This window comes from Lynx canadensis, chromosome B3, assembly GCF_007474595.2.
Source record: "Lynx canadensis isolate LIC74 chromosome B3, mLynCan4.pri.v2, whole genome shotgun sequence".
Taxonomy (NCBI): domain Eukaryota; kingdom Metazoa; phylum Chordata; class Mammalia; order Carnivora; family Felidae; genus Lynx; species Lynx canadensis.
In genome coordinates this window covers 138,061,449-138,075,279 of record NC_044308.2, presented here as the reverse complement: position 1 = coordinate 138,075,279, position 13,831 = coordinate 138,061,449, and the positions used below count along the sequence as shown (strand labels likewise).

The 13,831-nt window shown below is 48.0% G+C and overlaps 1 protein-coding gene across 4 annotated transcripts in view; it reads left to right on the top strand.

The window, feature by feature from the left end:
- The window catches only part of ATG2B (autophagy related 2B), a 74,038-nt gene extending 65,056 nt beyond the window's left edge, over positions 1 to 8,982 (top strand). For all 4 annotated transcript variants that reach the window (XM_030319914.1, XM_030319915.1, XM_030319916.1 and 1 more), the window contains exons 41-42: positions 921 to 1,070; positions 4,256 to 8,982. In XM_030319914.1, the coding sequence (XP_030175774.1) occupies positions 921 to 1,070; positions 4,256 to 4,486 (381 nt within the window). In that variant the 3' untranslated portion in view covers positions 4,487 to 8,982. The remainder of the gene's footprint in view (positions 1 to 920; positions 1,071 to 4,255) is intronic.
- The last annotated feature ends 4,849 nt before the right edge of the window (positions 8,983 to 13,831 follow it).

Genomic DNA, 13,831 nt, shown 5'->3' with positions numbered 1-13,831 from the left:
TGTTTCAGTTAAATTATGACCTTTAAGTTAGTCGAGGATTTATTTTGCCTCAGTTATATGAAAAGATCATAGCTAAATGTAAAGAAATCATTGCAGATCAGATAGCAGATGTATTAAGGTTTGTTGCATTAAGTATTGAGCTCTAGTTGACCTTGTCTAGTTGTTCACAGACAGGGCATTCTTGACTAGCCTGGTAACATGGAGAGTGTTCGCCGAGGACAGAGGAGCCACTGAAAAAGTCTGATCAATCCAGATATTAATTTTTTTTAACGTTTATTTTTGAGAGAGAGAGAGAGAGAGAGAGAGAGAGAGAGACAGACAGCAAGAGCAGGGGAGGGGCAGAGACAGAGGGAGACACGGACTCCGAAGCAGGCTCCAGGCTCTGAGCTGTCAGCGCAGAGCCTGATGCAGGACTTGAACCCACAAGCCGTGAGATCATGACTGAGCCGAAGTCGGACGCTTAACCGACTGAGCCACCCAGGCGTCGCCTAGGAATTAATTCTTTTTTTTTTTTTTTTTAATTTTTTTTTTTTTTTTTTCAACGTTTATTTATTTTTGGGACAGAGAGAGACAGAGCATGAACGGGGGAGGGGCAGAGAGAGAGGGAGACACAGAATCGGAAACAGGCTCCAGGCTCCGAGCCATCAGCCCAGAGCCTGACGCGGGGCTCGAACTCAAGGACCGCGAGATCGTGACCTGGCTGAAGCCGGACGCTTAACCGACTGCGCCACCCAGGCGCCCCTAGGAATTAATTCTTAATGTGCCCTTTCATGTTCTTGTTTTTTTTTTGTAAAGAACTCAGCCCCTGCAGAAGTGCCTGTGTTAGAGCCTGTGGGTCCCTGTGTTCTTTTGGCCAAGTACATCATTGGGGCGTTTGCAGACTTTTCCTCTGATTCATTCTTTCTGATAAAATGATCCAGGCAGCAGCAGAGACTGCTTATGACATGGTGTCTCCTGGGACCCTTTCTATCGAGCCCAAGAAGATCAAAAGGTTTCCTCATCACCGCCTAGCCCACCAGCCAGTGGACCTGCGGGAAGGTGTGGCCAAGGCCTACAGTGTTGTGAAAGAGGTGAGTGGTATTTGAGAGGATGAGGCGGAAGCAGCTGGCGTGCTTTCCTGGCTTTTGTCTCACGAGCGTTCCATGGTTGGGATTTGTTCCTGAGAATCCCTGAGAGTGGACTTCGAATTGCTCCCAGTAGCGAGTGCAGATATCTGCATGAGGTCGGAGACTGGGGCCACGTAGTGATGGGCTCACAAGAGGGGTCATGATCCAGAGGAAAGACCGATTCTCCTTACGTGCAGAAGCCGGCTGGGTCACGGAGACCAGCGCGTGCCCTCCTCAGCCGGCTGTGACACAGGAGTCACACTGCGCTGTAGTTGCTCAGCTTTGTTGAGAAGTGCAGCTTTTATAGCTTTTCAGGTGAGCCGCTCACTCTCGTCCCGATCCCGTGCCTCCACTGTCCTGAAGGCGGTACGTGGGTTTTTGTACACGTTTTTACAGTTTTATCATGTATGTATTCCTAAGCAACACGTACTGTTGTTTATATTTTGAAAGTCGCCATAAATGGCATCACCGTGTATGTATCGCTGTGTAACGGCTGCCTTTCAAGATCGATCCATGTTGGTATGTGTACATTTAACTTAAACTGTCTTACAGCATTTTACTGTATGACCGTATTTTCCTGTTGGTAGACAGTTGCCATTTTTTCCCCTAAAACACTGCTTTAGGAATGTTCATGTAAACGTCCCTTTATTTGTGCAAGAGGTTATGTGTAGCTGTTCGAATCCTGGACCCTTATTAAGTATTTGCCAAATTGCAGTTTAGTTCCGCCAGTGAATCCCGGTTCTTTATGGGCCTTGTTGGGGACATTTTTTTTAATATGACATGAAGTTTGAGGTTGTTGTACTCATGATGCATATATTAGGATTTCACTAAAGATCTTTTTTTCCCATCATATTCGGACAGGCACAGGTGCCTAGGACGGTCTTTTCCCTGACAAAGTAGCCTCTGTGGTCCCGAACAGTCAGATGACCACTGAGGTAGGGCCCCCAGGACATGTATTAGTGGGATAAATAAGACCACTTGCCTTTCTTAAGAGGAGATTCATTTGGGAGAATAGAGAGAATTACTGGTCAGACCTGTTCCTGTAGATATCAGGATGGGCTAGTTATCTAACATGTAGTCATGTTAGAAATCAGGTTTGCAAAAATGATTCTGGGGTTCAAGGCCTGGTGGGGGCCGTTGAAAGCCAGATGTAATGGCACTTGGATATGGGGCACTTTACAGTTTACACAAAGCTTGACCAACTTAATCTGTATTCATTAAAAAAAAAAAATTTATGTGCTTACTTTGTCCCAGCTGTATAGCGACCATCAGAGGTAGGTGGTGTTCCTTGCTCAGCCCTGAGGACCGCCTCTGTGGGAACAGCTCCCCGGTGGAACAGGGCAGGTCAGAGTGGGTCAGGATTGGAACCTGGGTGTTCACTCTGCCTTGTCCTCTTCTTTCTCTCAAACTGTCAGGATGAGACTGGGGGAGGGAGGGTGTGAACAGTGAGCACCCTGTAGACGGATCTCAATTCTGTGTTAAAAACTTTTTAAATAGAGGCACCTACATGGCGATAAACATGTCTTTTCCCTTTTAGATGTTAGTAACTCAAAGATTGAGAGAAAACACCCCGTGTATTTCACAGAAAGGCTGCTCCTCTAGATCTGGGCTCTGCGCACCATAGCCTGTAGGGCAGATCTGGCCCCGGCCTGTTTTTGTGTGGACCTTCTAGCTCAGGGTTATTTTTACAATTTTGAAGGATCGTAAAAAGAAAAAGCATATATACAGTAGAGACTGTGTGGCCCACAAACATTTGCCTTCTGGCCCTTTCCAGAGGAAGTCGGCCCACCCCGCTTACATAACTCCCCCTCGCGGGAGGCAGGTAGCTGTGATGAGGGCGGCGGTGGTGGTGGTGACCCGGAACACGCTTAGTGAATACGCGGTTCCTGCCGTGCCGGTGTCGTTAGGTGCGTCGTGGCATTTAATCTCGACAGTCCCCACACCGTGGAAATTCCCCATTGGAAGGACTTGGTGAAGGCAGCGCCTAAGTGCCGGAGCTGAGATGGAATTTACTTCTGTTGTCTCCACACTTGCTGGTGGGGCTTGCTGGGTGATGTCAGCTAGTACCCGGAGGGGGAGCCGAGGGAGGAGGGGGGAGGTGGTGGGGCGAATGGATAAACTGAGCCTTTTCTCTCTTGTATGTACTAGATGGTTGTAAAAAATGGCGCTTAAGTGGTTGGTTTTTTGTTTTTGTTTTTTCTTCTTCTGTACTTTCCCTGCTCCGGTGTTCCGTGCTTTTGCCTGCTGTGCCGGGTGGGAGGGATACTCTTGCTCGCCTGTCAGAGTGATGGCAGGATTCTGGGTTAGGACAGCTTCCTTGATTTCCCTGGAGAGCCCGCAGTTCCTTGCGCTGTGCCCCTCCTGAAACGGCCACACCGGAACAGGGACTCGTGTCCCCTGCGGGGAGGGGTCCGGAGTTAGACAAGTGCTGGATTCAAAAGTCGTGCCTGAATTTTACCAGCTCGGTTTGATCAACACCTTTACATATTCAGCTTTAAAGGTTAACAGTCATTATTTTAATGTTACACAGTTAGAAGAGGAAAACATGCTACAGAAACTTTGTTTTTAATTATTAAACATGTTCCTGCTTTATGTTCTCAGATTTTTTTCTGTTTAATCCAGTAAGATGTTGTATTTCGCCTTTTCTCTTAAGTGCATGTTCCATAGTTATCTTTTCTAGTAAATAGATGATAATTTAAAACAAATTAAGTAATTTTCTGGAGTTTCGTAGAATTAGGTTTTCTTGTTATGGTTGGATCGGAAGAACTATCACCATATTTCTTTTGAGATTATGTTATTCCGGAAGCTTTGTTTGCTAAGTTTGATTTAACGAGAGTGATTAATAGTGCCAGGAGAGCTCCTCTTGGATCATTAAATATTTCTTTAAGCTTCCCTATGTGAAATTGTAGTTTAGCTGTATTTTTTACACACACGTGTCACAACAAAATACTAAGTCATAATAATTGCCTTTTATTTTCCCTTATAATTAGAATTTTGTCATTAATGTAATTATCCTGGGTTATCTCAAAAGCACAGTGGGTATTTTTTTTGGTCTAGTTGCAAGCATACTGTTGATGAACTCTGCTAAAGCTGTGTACTGCAGGAAAATTTAGAGATTTTTCTGACCTTCTCTCCTCTCTCACTTTCAGGGACTTACAGACACGGCTCAGACTATTTACGAAACTGCAGCTCGAGAACACGAGAGCAGAGGGGTCACCGGCGCCGTGGGCGAGGTCCTGCGCCAGATTCCTCCCGCGGTGGTGAAGCCTCTGATCGTTGCCACAGAAGCAACATCAAATGTATTAGGTGGCATGAGAAACCAAATTAGACCAGATGTTCGGCAGGACGAGTCCCAGAAATGGCGCCACGGGGAAGACTGATTTTTCAGACGTGACTCTTCGTGAAGACAGCGCGGGGGGGAAACAAGGAGCATAGCGTCCCGTCGGCAGCTTCAGAGGGAACTCATTTAATTTTGTTGTGCTCATCTCAGGAACAAAAGCGTTTCTCAGTTAAATAATTTAATATCAAAAAAACACGCAACCAAAAACTTGTGACGTTTCAGGGCTCGTTTGGTACTTGCCTGTAGAAATGTTTGGCGGCTGGTGTCAGAAGTCCTAAGCGTTGGCTGCTGAGTGAGTGAAACGCTTGCTTTTATCGAAATGGCTACAATTCTCCTTGCTGGAGACGAGAGAGCATTGGAAGCCGCCTGTTACAGTGGAGCGTTCGGAAACGTGTCGCTTTGAAAGGACCATTTATGTTGCCCCGAGGAGCTGATTTTTCTCAAGGTTGAAAAAGAACCACAGCTTCGAAACTTTCATTGAGAACGAGAGACCGAGGCTCCAGGGAAAGCAAAGCAAATAGGATCTTAGTATAAATATCACTGAGGAATAACTAACCTAGTCGGTTGGAGTTAGTGTCCGTGCACTTGAGAACACGATTTCCATTTCCTCAGAAAACCTTTCTGTGGGAGTTTGAGAACGTGAATGTCGCAGACGTGTTCTGTTGTGTTGCACTTTATCCTCTGTGTGTGTGTGCGTGTGCGTGTGCGTTTAGGTTAATACAAGTCGAGATACATTCGTTATGTAATTTACAGATTTTCACAAAATATAAAGAGGAGTAAACTGAGTGTTTTTGGCGAAGGAAGCTAATAACTCAAACGTAATAACTTCCATTTATTTGAAGTGTAAATGAAAATGTGCACTCTATAATGAACTGGGGCCCATATGATTGTTTATATGTTCAGTTTTCAGCAGGGATAGTGCAGGCTTGTTAGGACTGTGTGGAGAGGGAGATTGGAAATGATTTTTACTCTTGTGAAATTAACCAAAAATCCTCCAAATATGCCCTAGTCAGCTATTTCGAAGTACCGTTTTTACTTGGTTAACGATGTACGTTTTGATAACCTGTCAGGAATGAATAAAGTATTTTTATTTAAAGGTAAAATTGTTTTATGCTTCCATGAATACTTTGCTTGTCTTAGAGCATATTTATAGGTGCAGTACTAGGATCCATCCCAAGATACCTGGGGCACTTTCTCAAAACTGATTTGGTTCATAGCAAGGAAATCCTTACCTAGGAGTGAGAGGGAAGTTGTCCGCAAGAACTCCATTTTTGACTTTCGGTTGATCTGGCCGAAAGCAAGTGGGGGACTTTGTTTGTCCAGTGTTTACAGCTGCATGATGGGACTTCTCATTTCTCCGAGTGGGGAGACTCACGTCTTTGATGTGAGTTTGGATTTCAGAACTGCTTCTCAGCCAGGGGTTTGAAAAATGATGTGGAATTGATTTCATTCTCTAGGTTCTCTGAACAAGAGGGCAATGTAGACCAAAAATCTGGGCCTTTAACATTGATGAAAGTTGTGTTAAACAGTGTTTAATTTTTATTCTGTTTTCCTTTGTACTGTTGAAAAAACTCAGAGAAGCGCCTGTTTAAGTGTCACGGAACTTTCTTTTACTTTGTGCCTGTAAAATGCAGTCTGTGTAAAATGGGATCCCGAGGAAACACTAGCCACACCCGTTCATCACCACGAAGCCTCAGCCTGCTTTGGGGGCACGTTCCGACCACCCTGCTCACCGACCCCACCATGTTCCAGGTTCCTTAAAACAGAGCATACTGTGTATGTTATCTGTGATGATGAATCAAACAAACTGGATTAAACTTAAAATATAGAAGAGCTTTACGTTTTCCGTAGTTACACCGATTATTTAAGTTCAGTTAGATACAGCATAGGGAGAAATAATCATCCTCCTCTTTGTACTCTGAGTTGTAAATAGACTGGTTTTTCGACACATTCGGTTTATAAATCCTGTTTTGACCTACATCTCCATAACGTCATCTCCACGGCCCGTGTCCTGTGCTCCTGCACCTGCTGTCCACAGCGTCTGTTTGGGAACCAGAAACCTGCCTCAGAAAGGTCCAGTTTCGAGGTTCTATTCGTTGCCTCTTTAATCCAGATGGTCTTTACTGGAGATGTTTATGTAGGTCATATCTGAACCCTTCTGCATAATTAAGTATCTTCTATTTTTTCTCTTAAAAAAAAGTCTCTTCCAGCTTTTATGTCGCAATGACGCAGTAAGAAGATCGTTGGGCAGGGCCCTTGGGCTGCCAGGGCCTCACTCACTAGGCAGGTGACGTGGCCAAGACATTTGATTTCTCTTCAGTCTCAGCGTCTGCCTGTAAAGTAAGGGGGTTTTGGGTGACAGAGCCCAACAGAGATTTTTGGCTGATGAGGGCGTGTGTGCGCGCGTGTGTGAATGGCGGTGTGGGATGTGGCGCTTGGTAGAGGGCCCCAGTCCTGCGCCACCTCGTGCTGATGGCGCCGAAGGAGAGCGCCCACGGCAGCCGTGGGTTCCCCTAGATCTGGGATCTCTCCGAGTGCTGCATTTGAGTGGCTGCGGTGGCCGCGTGGTTGACTTTCGAGGTGCGGTTCTGAACGGAGCGGACTGCGTCCGTCTGCTCGGTGCTGCCTGGCGGCCGAACGGGCATCTCCCCAAGGAGTCCAGCGAGCAAGCTTGACCGAGATCCCTCAGCGAGTCTTAGAATAGACAGTGTTAGACGTGTGAGGACCACTCAATTAAGACCGCGAAGTCCATTGGCGGTACCTTCTCTTGAACGGGGACTGACTTGCACTCCCAGTTGCCCTCTCTGTCCCCAGATTGCTGTTATTTACAAGTAGGACATCCACTTTAAGATTTGCCTTTTAGGATAGACCTAGTGTTTCTTCTAGAGCAGTAAACGTCCATTTTAGCCACGTTTGGGTCCAATTTGGATTCCCGCTTACACGCACGTATTTAACATCGATGTTTTTATAACACAAAACTCACTTTAAGAAATCTTTCCAAGCAGCCGTGTGCCTAAAATGGCAAAAAAATACTAAACACCGGTGTTTCCTGCCTCCTGCTGTGTGTCACTTTTCCAGTAAAGTCCTGTTTACTTTGTAATCGTCCCCTTTTGAAAGCTGCGTTCTGTAGGCTTGGGGCCTCTGTTCAGTTTCTAAGCCGTCTAGACGACTCTGCCTCTCCCGTGTGGGGGCCGCGTGTCCCGGCGTGTTTGGTTCAGGTTCTGTGCGCTGTGCATGCTCTCACCAGAGCGCAGAGACAGCGGGCAGTGTCGGAGTCCGGCAGTTTGCAATGAGAACACTTGCGCTAACTGGCTTCAGGGTTGACAGCCGTGGAGAGCTTCGGGCCTCGACTTGAATCACTGGCCTTTGTTTCCGTTTTCTTACACCTGCATTGGGCGTCTTCCCTCAGAATTGTGGGGAGGAAGCGTGGCAGGGCTGGTGTTCCGTGGTGAGCAGTTACTCTGTTTCCCCTCCCATCCTCTTAACCTGCTTAGGACCTTAGGGACCAGGTCGAGAAAGTTCTTTAAGCTCGAAAGGGACTGTCAAAAACTCGTGACCCTCTTTGTATCTGCAGGTGGATGAGACAAGCCAGCTGATACCAAGTAGAATAAATCAAATACGAATTTGTGAGTCTCCGGTGTAACGAGGAAGGTTATGTATATAGCGTAGAGTTAATGTAGGGGAAAAAAATCTTTTGTCGAGCAAGCCCATTTCTGCTAGTCTTTTCATATAACAATAGCTGAGTGCTTTGATGCCAATTTAAGTCCCTATTGTCGGGGTCAGCCAGGCACACTGCTCCCCTCAGTAGACTTCATAAACACAGCTGTCATCAGCCCGCTTACGCGGGGAGTGTTTTCATTTCATTGTAGTCTGCACACCAGAGGTAGAAAAGGTGTTCTAACACCATCACGATGGGCTGCTTTTGGGATGAGAAATTTGAGTGCCAACGATTCCCATTTCAAGATGTCAGCAGTTTTCAAAAACATTGGTGTTAGAGATCTTTGCCTCCTGGGCCAACCATGGGCATCTTGGTTTCGAGTGCCCCGTGCTGACAGTCAGGAGGTGGCAGGTGTGACGTTGGCTGGCTCCGTGACCTCTCTCTAGGGCAGTGCGTTGTTGACGTAGCAGCCCCCCCTTTAAGAAATGTGTTTATCTTGCTGTTCGACACGTATTTTGTATATATGAAATGGCAGCTTCTAGTTTCTAGTTGGATTCGTCTTCTCTCGTTTCTATAGAACTCGCCGATCACCCAGGACCGGTTGCTTTTTGATGGTGGAATTTGGAAGGGGCGCCAAGTTCGGCTCTTCTGTGAATCCATCCCGACTTCAGAGATTGAATTTAATCTCACCACAATGTTGTGTACTCGTTGCTAAGTTTCCTAGTTTCCCCTAAGGTAATTTTGGATGTGAGTACTTTAAGAATACCGATGCTGTATGAGTATTTTTGTGGAAATGTAACTTTTTGTCAGTGTGACTGTTGAAAATATTATGAAATGAAGAGAACTCTTGAAGAAAATTAAAATATTTACTCTTTGGAGTTTGCTTTAAACACTATTGTCTTTCGCCAAGAACTGTTCCCAAAACCTGTATAAAATACGTTTGGGGGTGGGGTGTAGGTCTGTGTCAGATCCTGTTTACAAGAAACAGTGTTCCTATGATCTGGGTCCTCGCGATAGCAAATCGTGTATCCACCTGCTCTCAGATATGTAGGGCATGTAATTTTAAAATGTGCCACTCCTGCCCGCTTTAGGGCATGAATCACTCTATTATCCCTACAATGTGGACTTGTGGTGAACGTACCTTGCTGTTTTGGTCTTAGGGACCTATTTAAATACTTGATAAATCTGTTCTATTTGGAGGAATATTTTTAGCTTTATAAAAGAGATATTTTAAAGAAACACTTTGATATGTTTATTTTTGAGAGAGAGACACACACACAGCACAAGCCAAGGAGGGGCAAGAGAGAGGGAGACACAGAATCCGAAGCAGGCTCCAGGCTCCGAGCTGTCAGCACAGAGCCCGATGTGGGGCTCGAACTCATGAACCGCGGGACCATGACCTGAGCCGAAGTCGGCCGCTTAACCGACTGAGCCACCCAGATGTCCTGTTAAACGCTTTTAAAGGCAACGCTTTAAAAGAGGTTTTGATGTGACAGATGTCACTACATCACCATCCACTTTGAGCTGCCAGGGGAAAGTCCCATCATGCTCCACACAGGGCTCTTGTGAAGGAGGGCCAGCAGCCTCTGTGAGATGCTTTCTGTGACCCGGGGCTCCTGGCGCCTGGGCGCTCTGTCACCCTCAGGGCCCCTCGGAGAGGCGCTTGTTACAGTCCCTGGTTTCCAGAGGAGGAAGCAGGTTCAGAGAAGTCCAGGGAACCTTTCCCAAGGTCACACGGCTTGACTCCCAGACCCCATGCCCATCCTAAGACATCACTGGAGGGGAACTTGCACAGTTGTCTGAGTTAGTGAAAACTCGTCACTCGTGAGGAAACTAAGAAAGGAATTTTGCTAGAAGATGGAGATCCGCGACCCTTCGAGGACTTGAGCCCAAGGCAAGGACAACTTGCTTCTCCGTCTCTCCCCCGCACCTCCAGCTTCTCTCCCCTCGCCTGGCTCAGCACCGGCCGCGCTAGTCATTCGGTTCTGCCGCATCCCTGGCTGCAGGGGTTGGAGCCACTTGGAGATTTTTTTTTTTTTTTTAATGCTGAAGCTCAGGTTCCACTCTGCACCAATTAAATAAAAATCTGCGAATGGGGCTAAGTCAGGGTCTCTCCACCTTAGCAATCTTGACATTTGGGGCTGGAGAATCCATCGTTGAGGGGGCTTCTTGGGCATTTTAGGGTGTTTAGCAATATCCTTGGCCTGACCCAGTAGATGCCAGTAGCACCGCTCCCCAGTTGCGAAAGCCAAAGACGTCTGCAGGTATGGCCAAGTGTCCCCTGGGCGGCAGAACCCGCCTGGGACAGACCGCGGGGAGGTCATGTGCAGCCTGGAGCGAGAACAGGGCCTAAGAGCCTTCCCACATTCCTTTCTAGAATGCTCTGCCTGCTTCCTCCTGATCACAGCTTAAAGGTTACCATTTTCAGACCGGCCCAGCCACCCTACCTACTTCATTCTCCGTCCCCGCACACCCTCCTTAAAACATAACAAACGTTTGTGGTCCCTGTCACGAACCCACACGGACTTGTTTTCACTCCTGATTGACCCCCTCCGTGAGGGCAGGGTGCACATACACCTGGTGCCTGGCACAGGCCTTGCCCAGAACCAAGGCATCAGGACCTAGTGAATGGATGAGCGAGCGAACGAACGAATGAACCTTAGGGGTCATATAACCTTCTGGTCACTGTGCCGTTGAGAACGAAGCCAAGGCATCAGGACCTAGTGAATGGATGAGCGAGCGAACGAACGAATGAACCTTAGGGGTCATATAACCCTCTGGTCACTGTGCCGTTGAGAACGAAGCCGAGAGGCAAAGTTAGGCGCCCAAGATCACACGATTTAGTACTTGAAGTCCTTTATTCGATGCAATTTTACTCTTTTCCTGATTTAGCAGTATTTAAGAAGTAATACAAATATATATGCAACATAGATGAAAATGCGATTTCTGTTCGGTATTCACTGTGTGCCGACTGTGTTCAGCACTCAACCATGGGGCGTCCACACTCCGCGTCAGCCGGGGGTCCTGGCAGGAGGCAGACGGCCACTCAGGGCACCCAGGAGGCTGTAAGGAAGGGACTGACTCAGCAGAGGTGGGCGGGGGCTGGGGAGACCCACAGGGACCTTGGTGTCCCTTTCACTTTCAGCTCTGGGTCTGTCCTGGGCCTCAGCCAGGAGGCGGTGGTGATTTCTCGCTTTTTGAGCAACACCGAGGCAACATGAAGCCTCACTGCGGGCCTGGAGGGAAGAGGGAGAGAGAGGTTCTCAGAGCCTGCCTCCGAAGGAGAGGGGGTGCCCGACAGCAGCGGTGGCCTCGCACAGCCAAGTAGTCAGAGGGGCCAGAGGGACAAATCACCCCCCGCCCCACCTCCCATCTGCTGCCGGAGCCCCTGGGTGGGGGGCAGCTTCGAGCCACCGGGCTTTCCAGCATCTCTCACCTGTATCCGTGCTCTGCAGGTGACAAAACCGATGCTTAGGAGAAGTGACCCACCCACAGCCACACCATCTGCTAGTCCGGGAACACTGGTCACTAATGACAGATGAACCCCCCCCCCCCCAAATCCCAACCGCTTTTCATTCACATCAAGTCCAGCAGGTGCTCCCGATGTCTGGCAGCTCTCCTCTAGGATACTGGAGGACCCCAGGCTCCCCCCATCTCGTGGCTCTGCCTCCCCTCCACCCCCCCCCCCAAGGCGGGGATTGAGGAGGCCAGCCTCGAAGCTGGGGACGTTTGCCCGCAGGCTATTGGTCCGAATCCTGTCACGTGACCATGCCCAGCACGAAGCCAACCTGGCAGTGTGGCCTTGCTGGGAGCCTAGGAGGGAAGAAGGAAGTCGGGGTCTGGGGGCGGGGGCGCTGGCCCCACCGCTGCAAGAATGTGGCTGCGGACCCGTGCTGTTAGCGCCTACCGAGTGGAGTTATAAGCAGTTGGTTGCATTCCAACGTTAATTTGCCGCCACCAGAATTGGATTTTTGTTTTCCTCCCTGGCTTGTTTGCATTCCTGAAAGCGGTTCCACGTGGTGCAGATTGAATTCAGCAGAAAGATGTGCCGAGTAATGAGGCAGAATGGCGTCATGTAACGGTCCTCCAGAGTCGTCCGCATCACTGGAGGATCTTTTAAAATTTTTTAAAGAAACTCAGGCCACATCCAAGACCAATAAAATCACAACACCTGGGGCCTTTTTTTTTTTTTTTTTTTTGACGCTTCCCGGGTGACTCGTGTGCAGACAAGTTGGGGAGCCACTGGTATAGTGGCTAAGAATGTAAATTTTATTTTATTTTTTAAGTTTATTTATTTTGAGAGAGAGAGAACGTGCGGGGAAGGGGCAGAGAGAGAGAGGGTGGGGCGGGACTCACGATCTGAAGCAGGCTCCGTGCTTACGGGCAAAGAGCCCCATGCCGGGCTCGAACTCACAAACCGTGAGATCGTAACCTGAGCCAAAATCAAGAGTCGGACACTGAACTGACTGAGCCACCCAGGCTCCTCAAGACTCTAGATTTTAGAGAGTCAGGCTGCCTAGGGCCGAACCCAGTCTTCAGTACTTGTTAGCTGTGTGGCCTTGGGGAAGTTGCTTGACCTCTCTGGGCTTCAGTTTCCTCCTGTACAGCGATAATAATATGGTTATTATGAGGATTGTGTGAGTTAATAGGCGCAGAGTGCTTAGAATAGTGTCTCACGCACTGTGTAAGTATCATGTGAGCATTAGATGTTTCCTGAATGCCTCCTATGTGCAATGTCCCAGGCTAGAGATGAAAGATGTCCCCTTGCTCTTGGGGAGCTCAGAACCCAGTGGGAAGACATCGATTAGACACAATCATTCCAGCCATTTGTCCCTTATCAAATGGAAATCAATGTTTTGCTCTTGAGAAATCAAGTAATAGATCACAAAGCCAAAGAAAGGAGCAGACGCTACCCAGAGAGGTTTTAGAATTGGAATACCCGCTTCTGAAGACACCACTCGGGTCTCTCTCCCTACAGCCGTTCAGAGACCTGGCTTCCCCAGGCATTAAACACAGATCTGGGGAAGCCTCGGGATTGCTGCGGGGAGCCGGCTCCCTTTTTAGCCTCGTGTTCAGGATTGCCTGGTTACGGGGGAGTTTGACTTGAGGGGTGCATCCTGGGTAGCATTTGGAAATAAAAGTCAAGGAGGGTGCTGGAGTCAAAGTCTTTCGGGTTTGGGGACAGCCGAGAAAAATGAAACCTCTCACGTCCTTAGAGGAAGAATTTCTAGGCTCTCAGCAGAGGGCAAAATATGCTTTTAAATTTAGATTCCACTGAGGTATAAAGGGAAACATGACCGCTTGGTGCAAGGTACTAGGCTTTTTTTTTTTTTTTTTTAATGTTTATAGAGAGTGAGCATGAGCAGGGGAGGAGCAGAGACAGTGGGAGACACAGAATCTGAGGCTGACTCCAGGCTCCAAGCTGTCAGCACAGAGCCTGACAAGGGGCTTGAACTCACAAGCTGTGAGATCGTGACCTGAGCCGAAGTTGGACGGATGCTTAACCGACTGAGCCAGCCGGGTGCCCTGCAAGGTTCTGGTTCTTCTTCCAAAACCCTAATGGGAGCATTTGTCAGCCCAGATGTGGCCCAATTAATTTTAGAGGGCTGGAGACCTCAAGGCTATTACTCCAGAATGCCTTTAATATTTGGGACAAGTTAGGCTCGATCCCCCTCTCCACTCTATTTTCATTTCAGTATCAGTGGCAACAACTCCACAGTGAGAAAT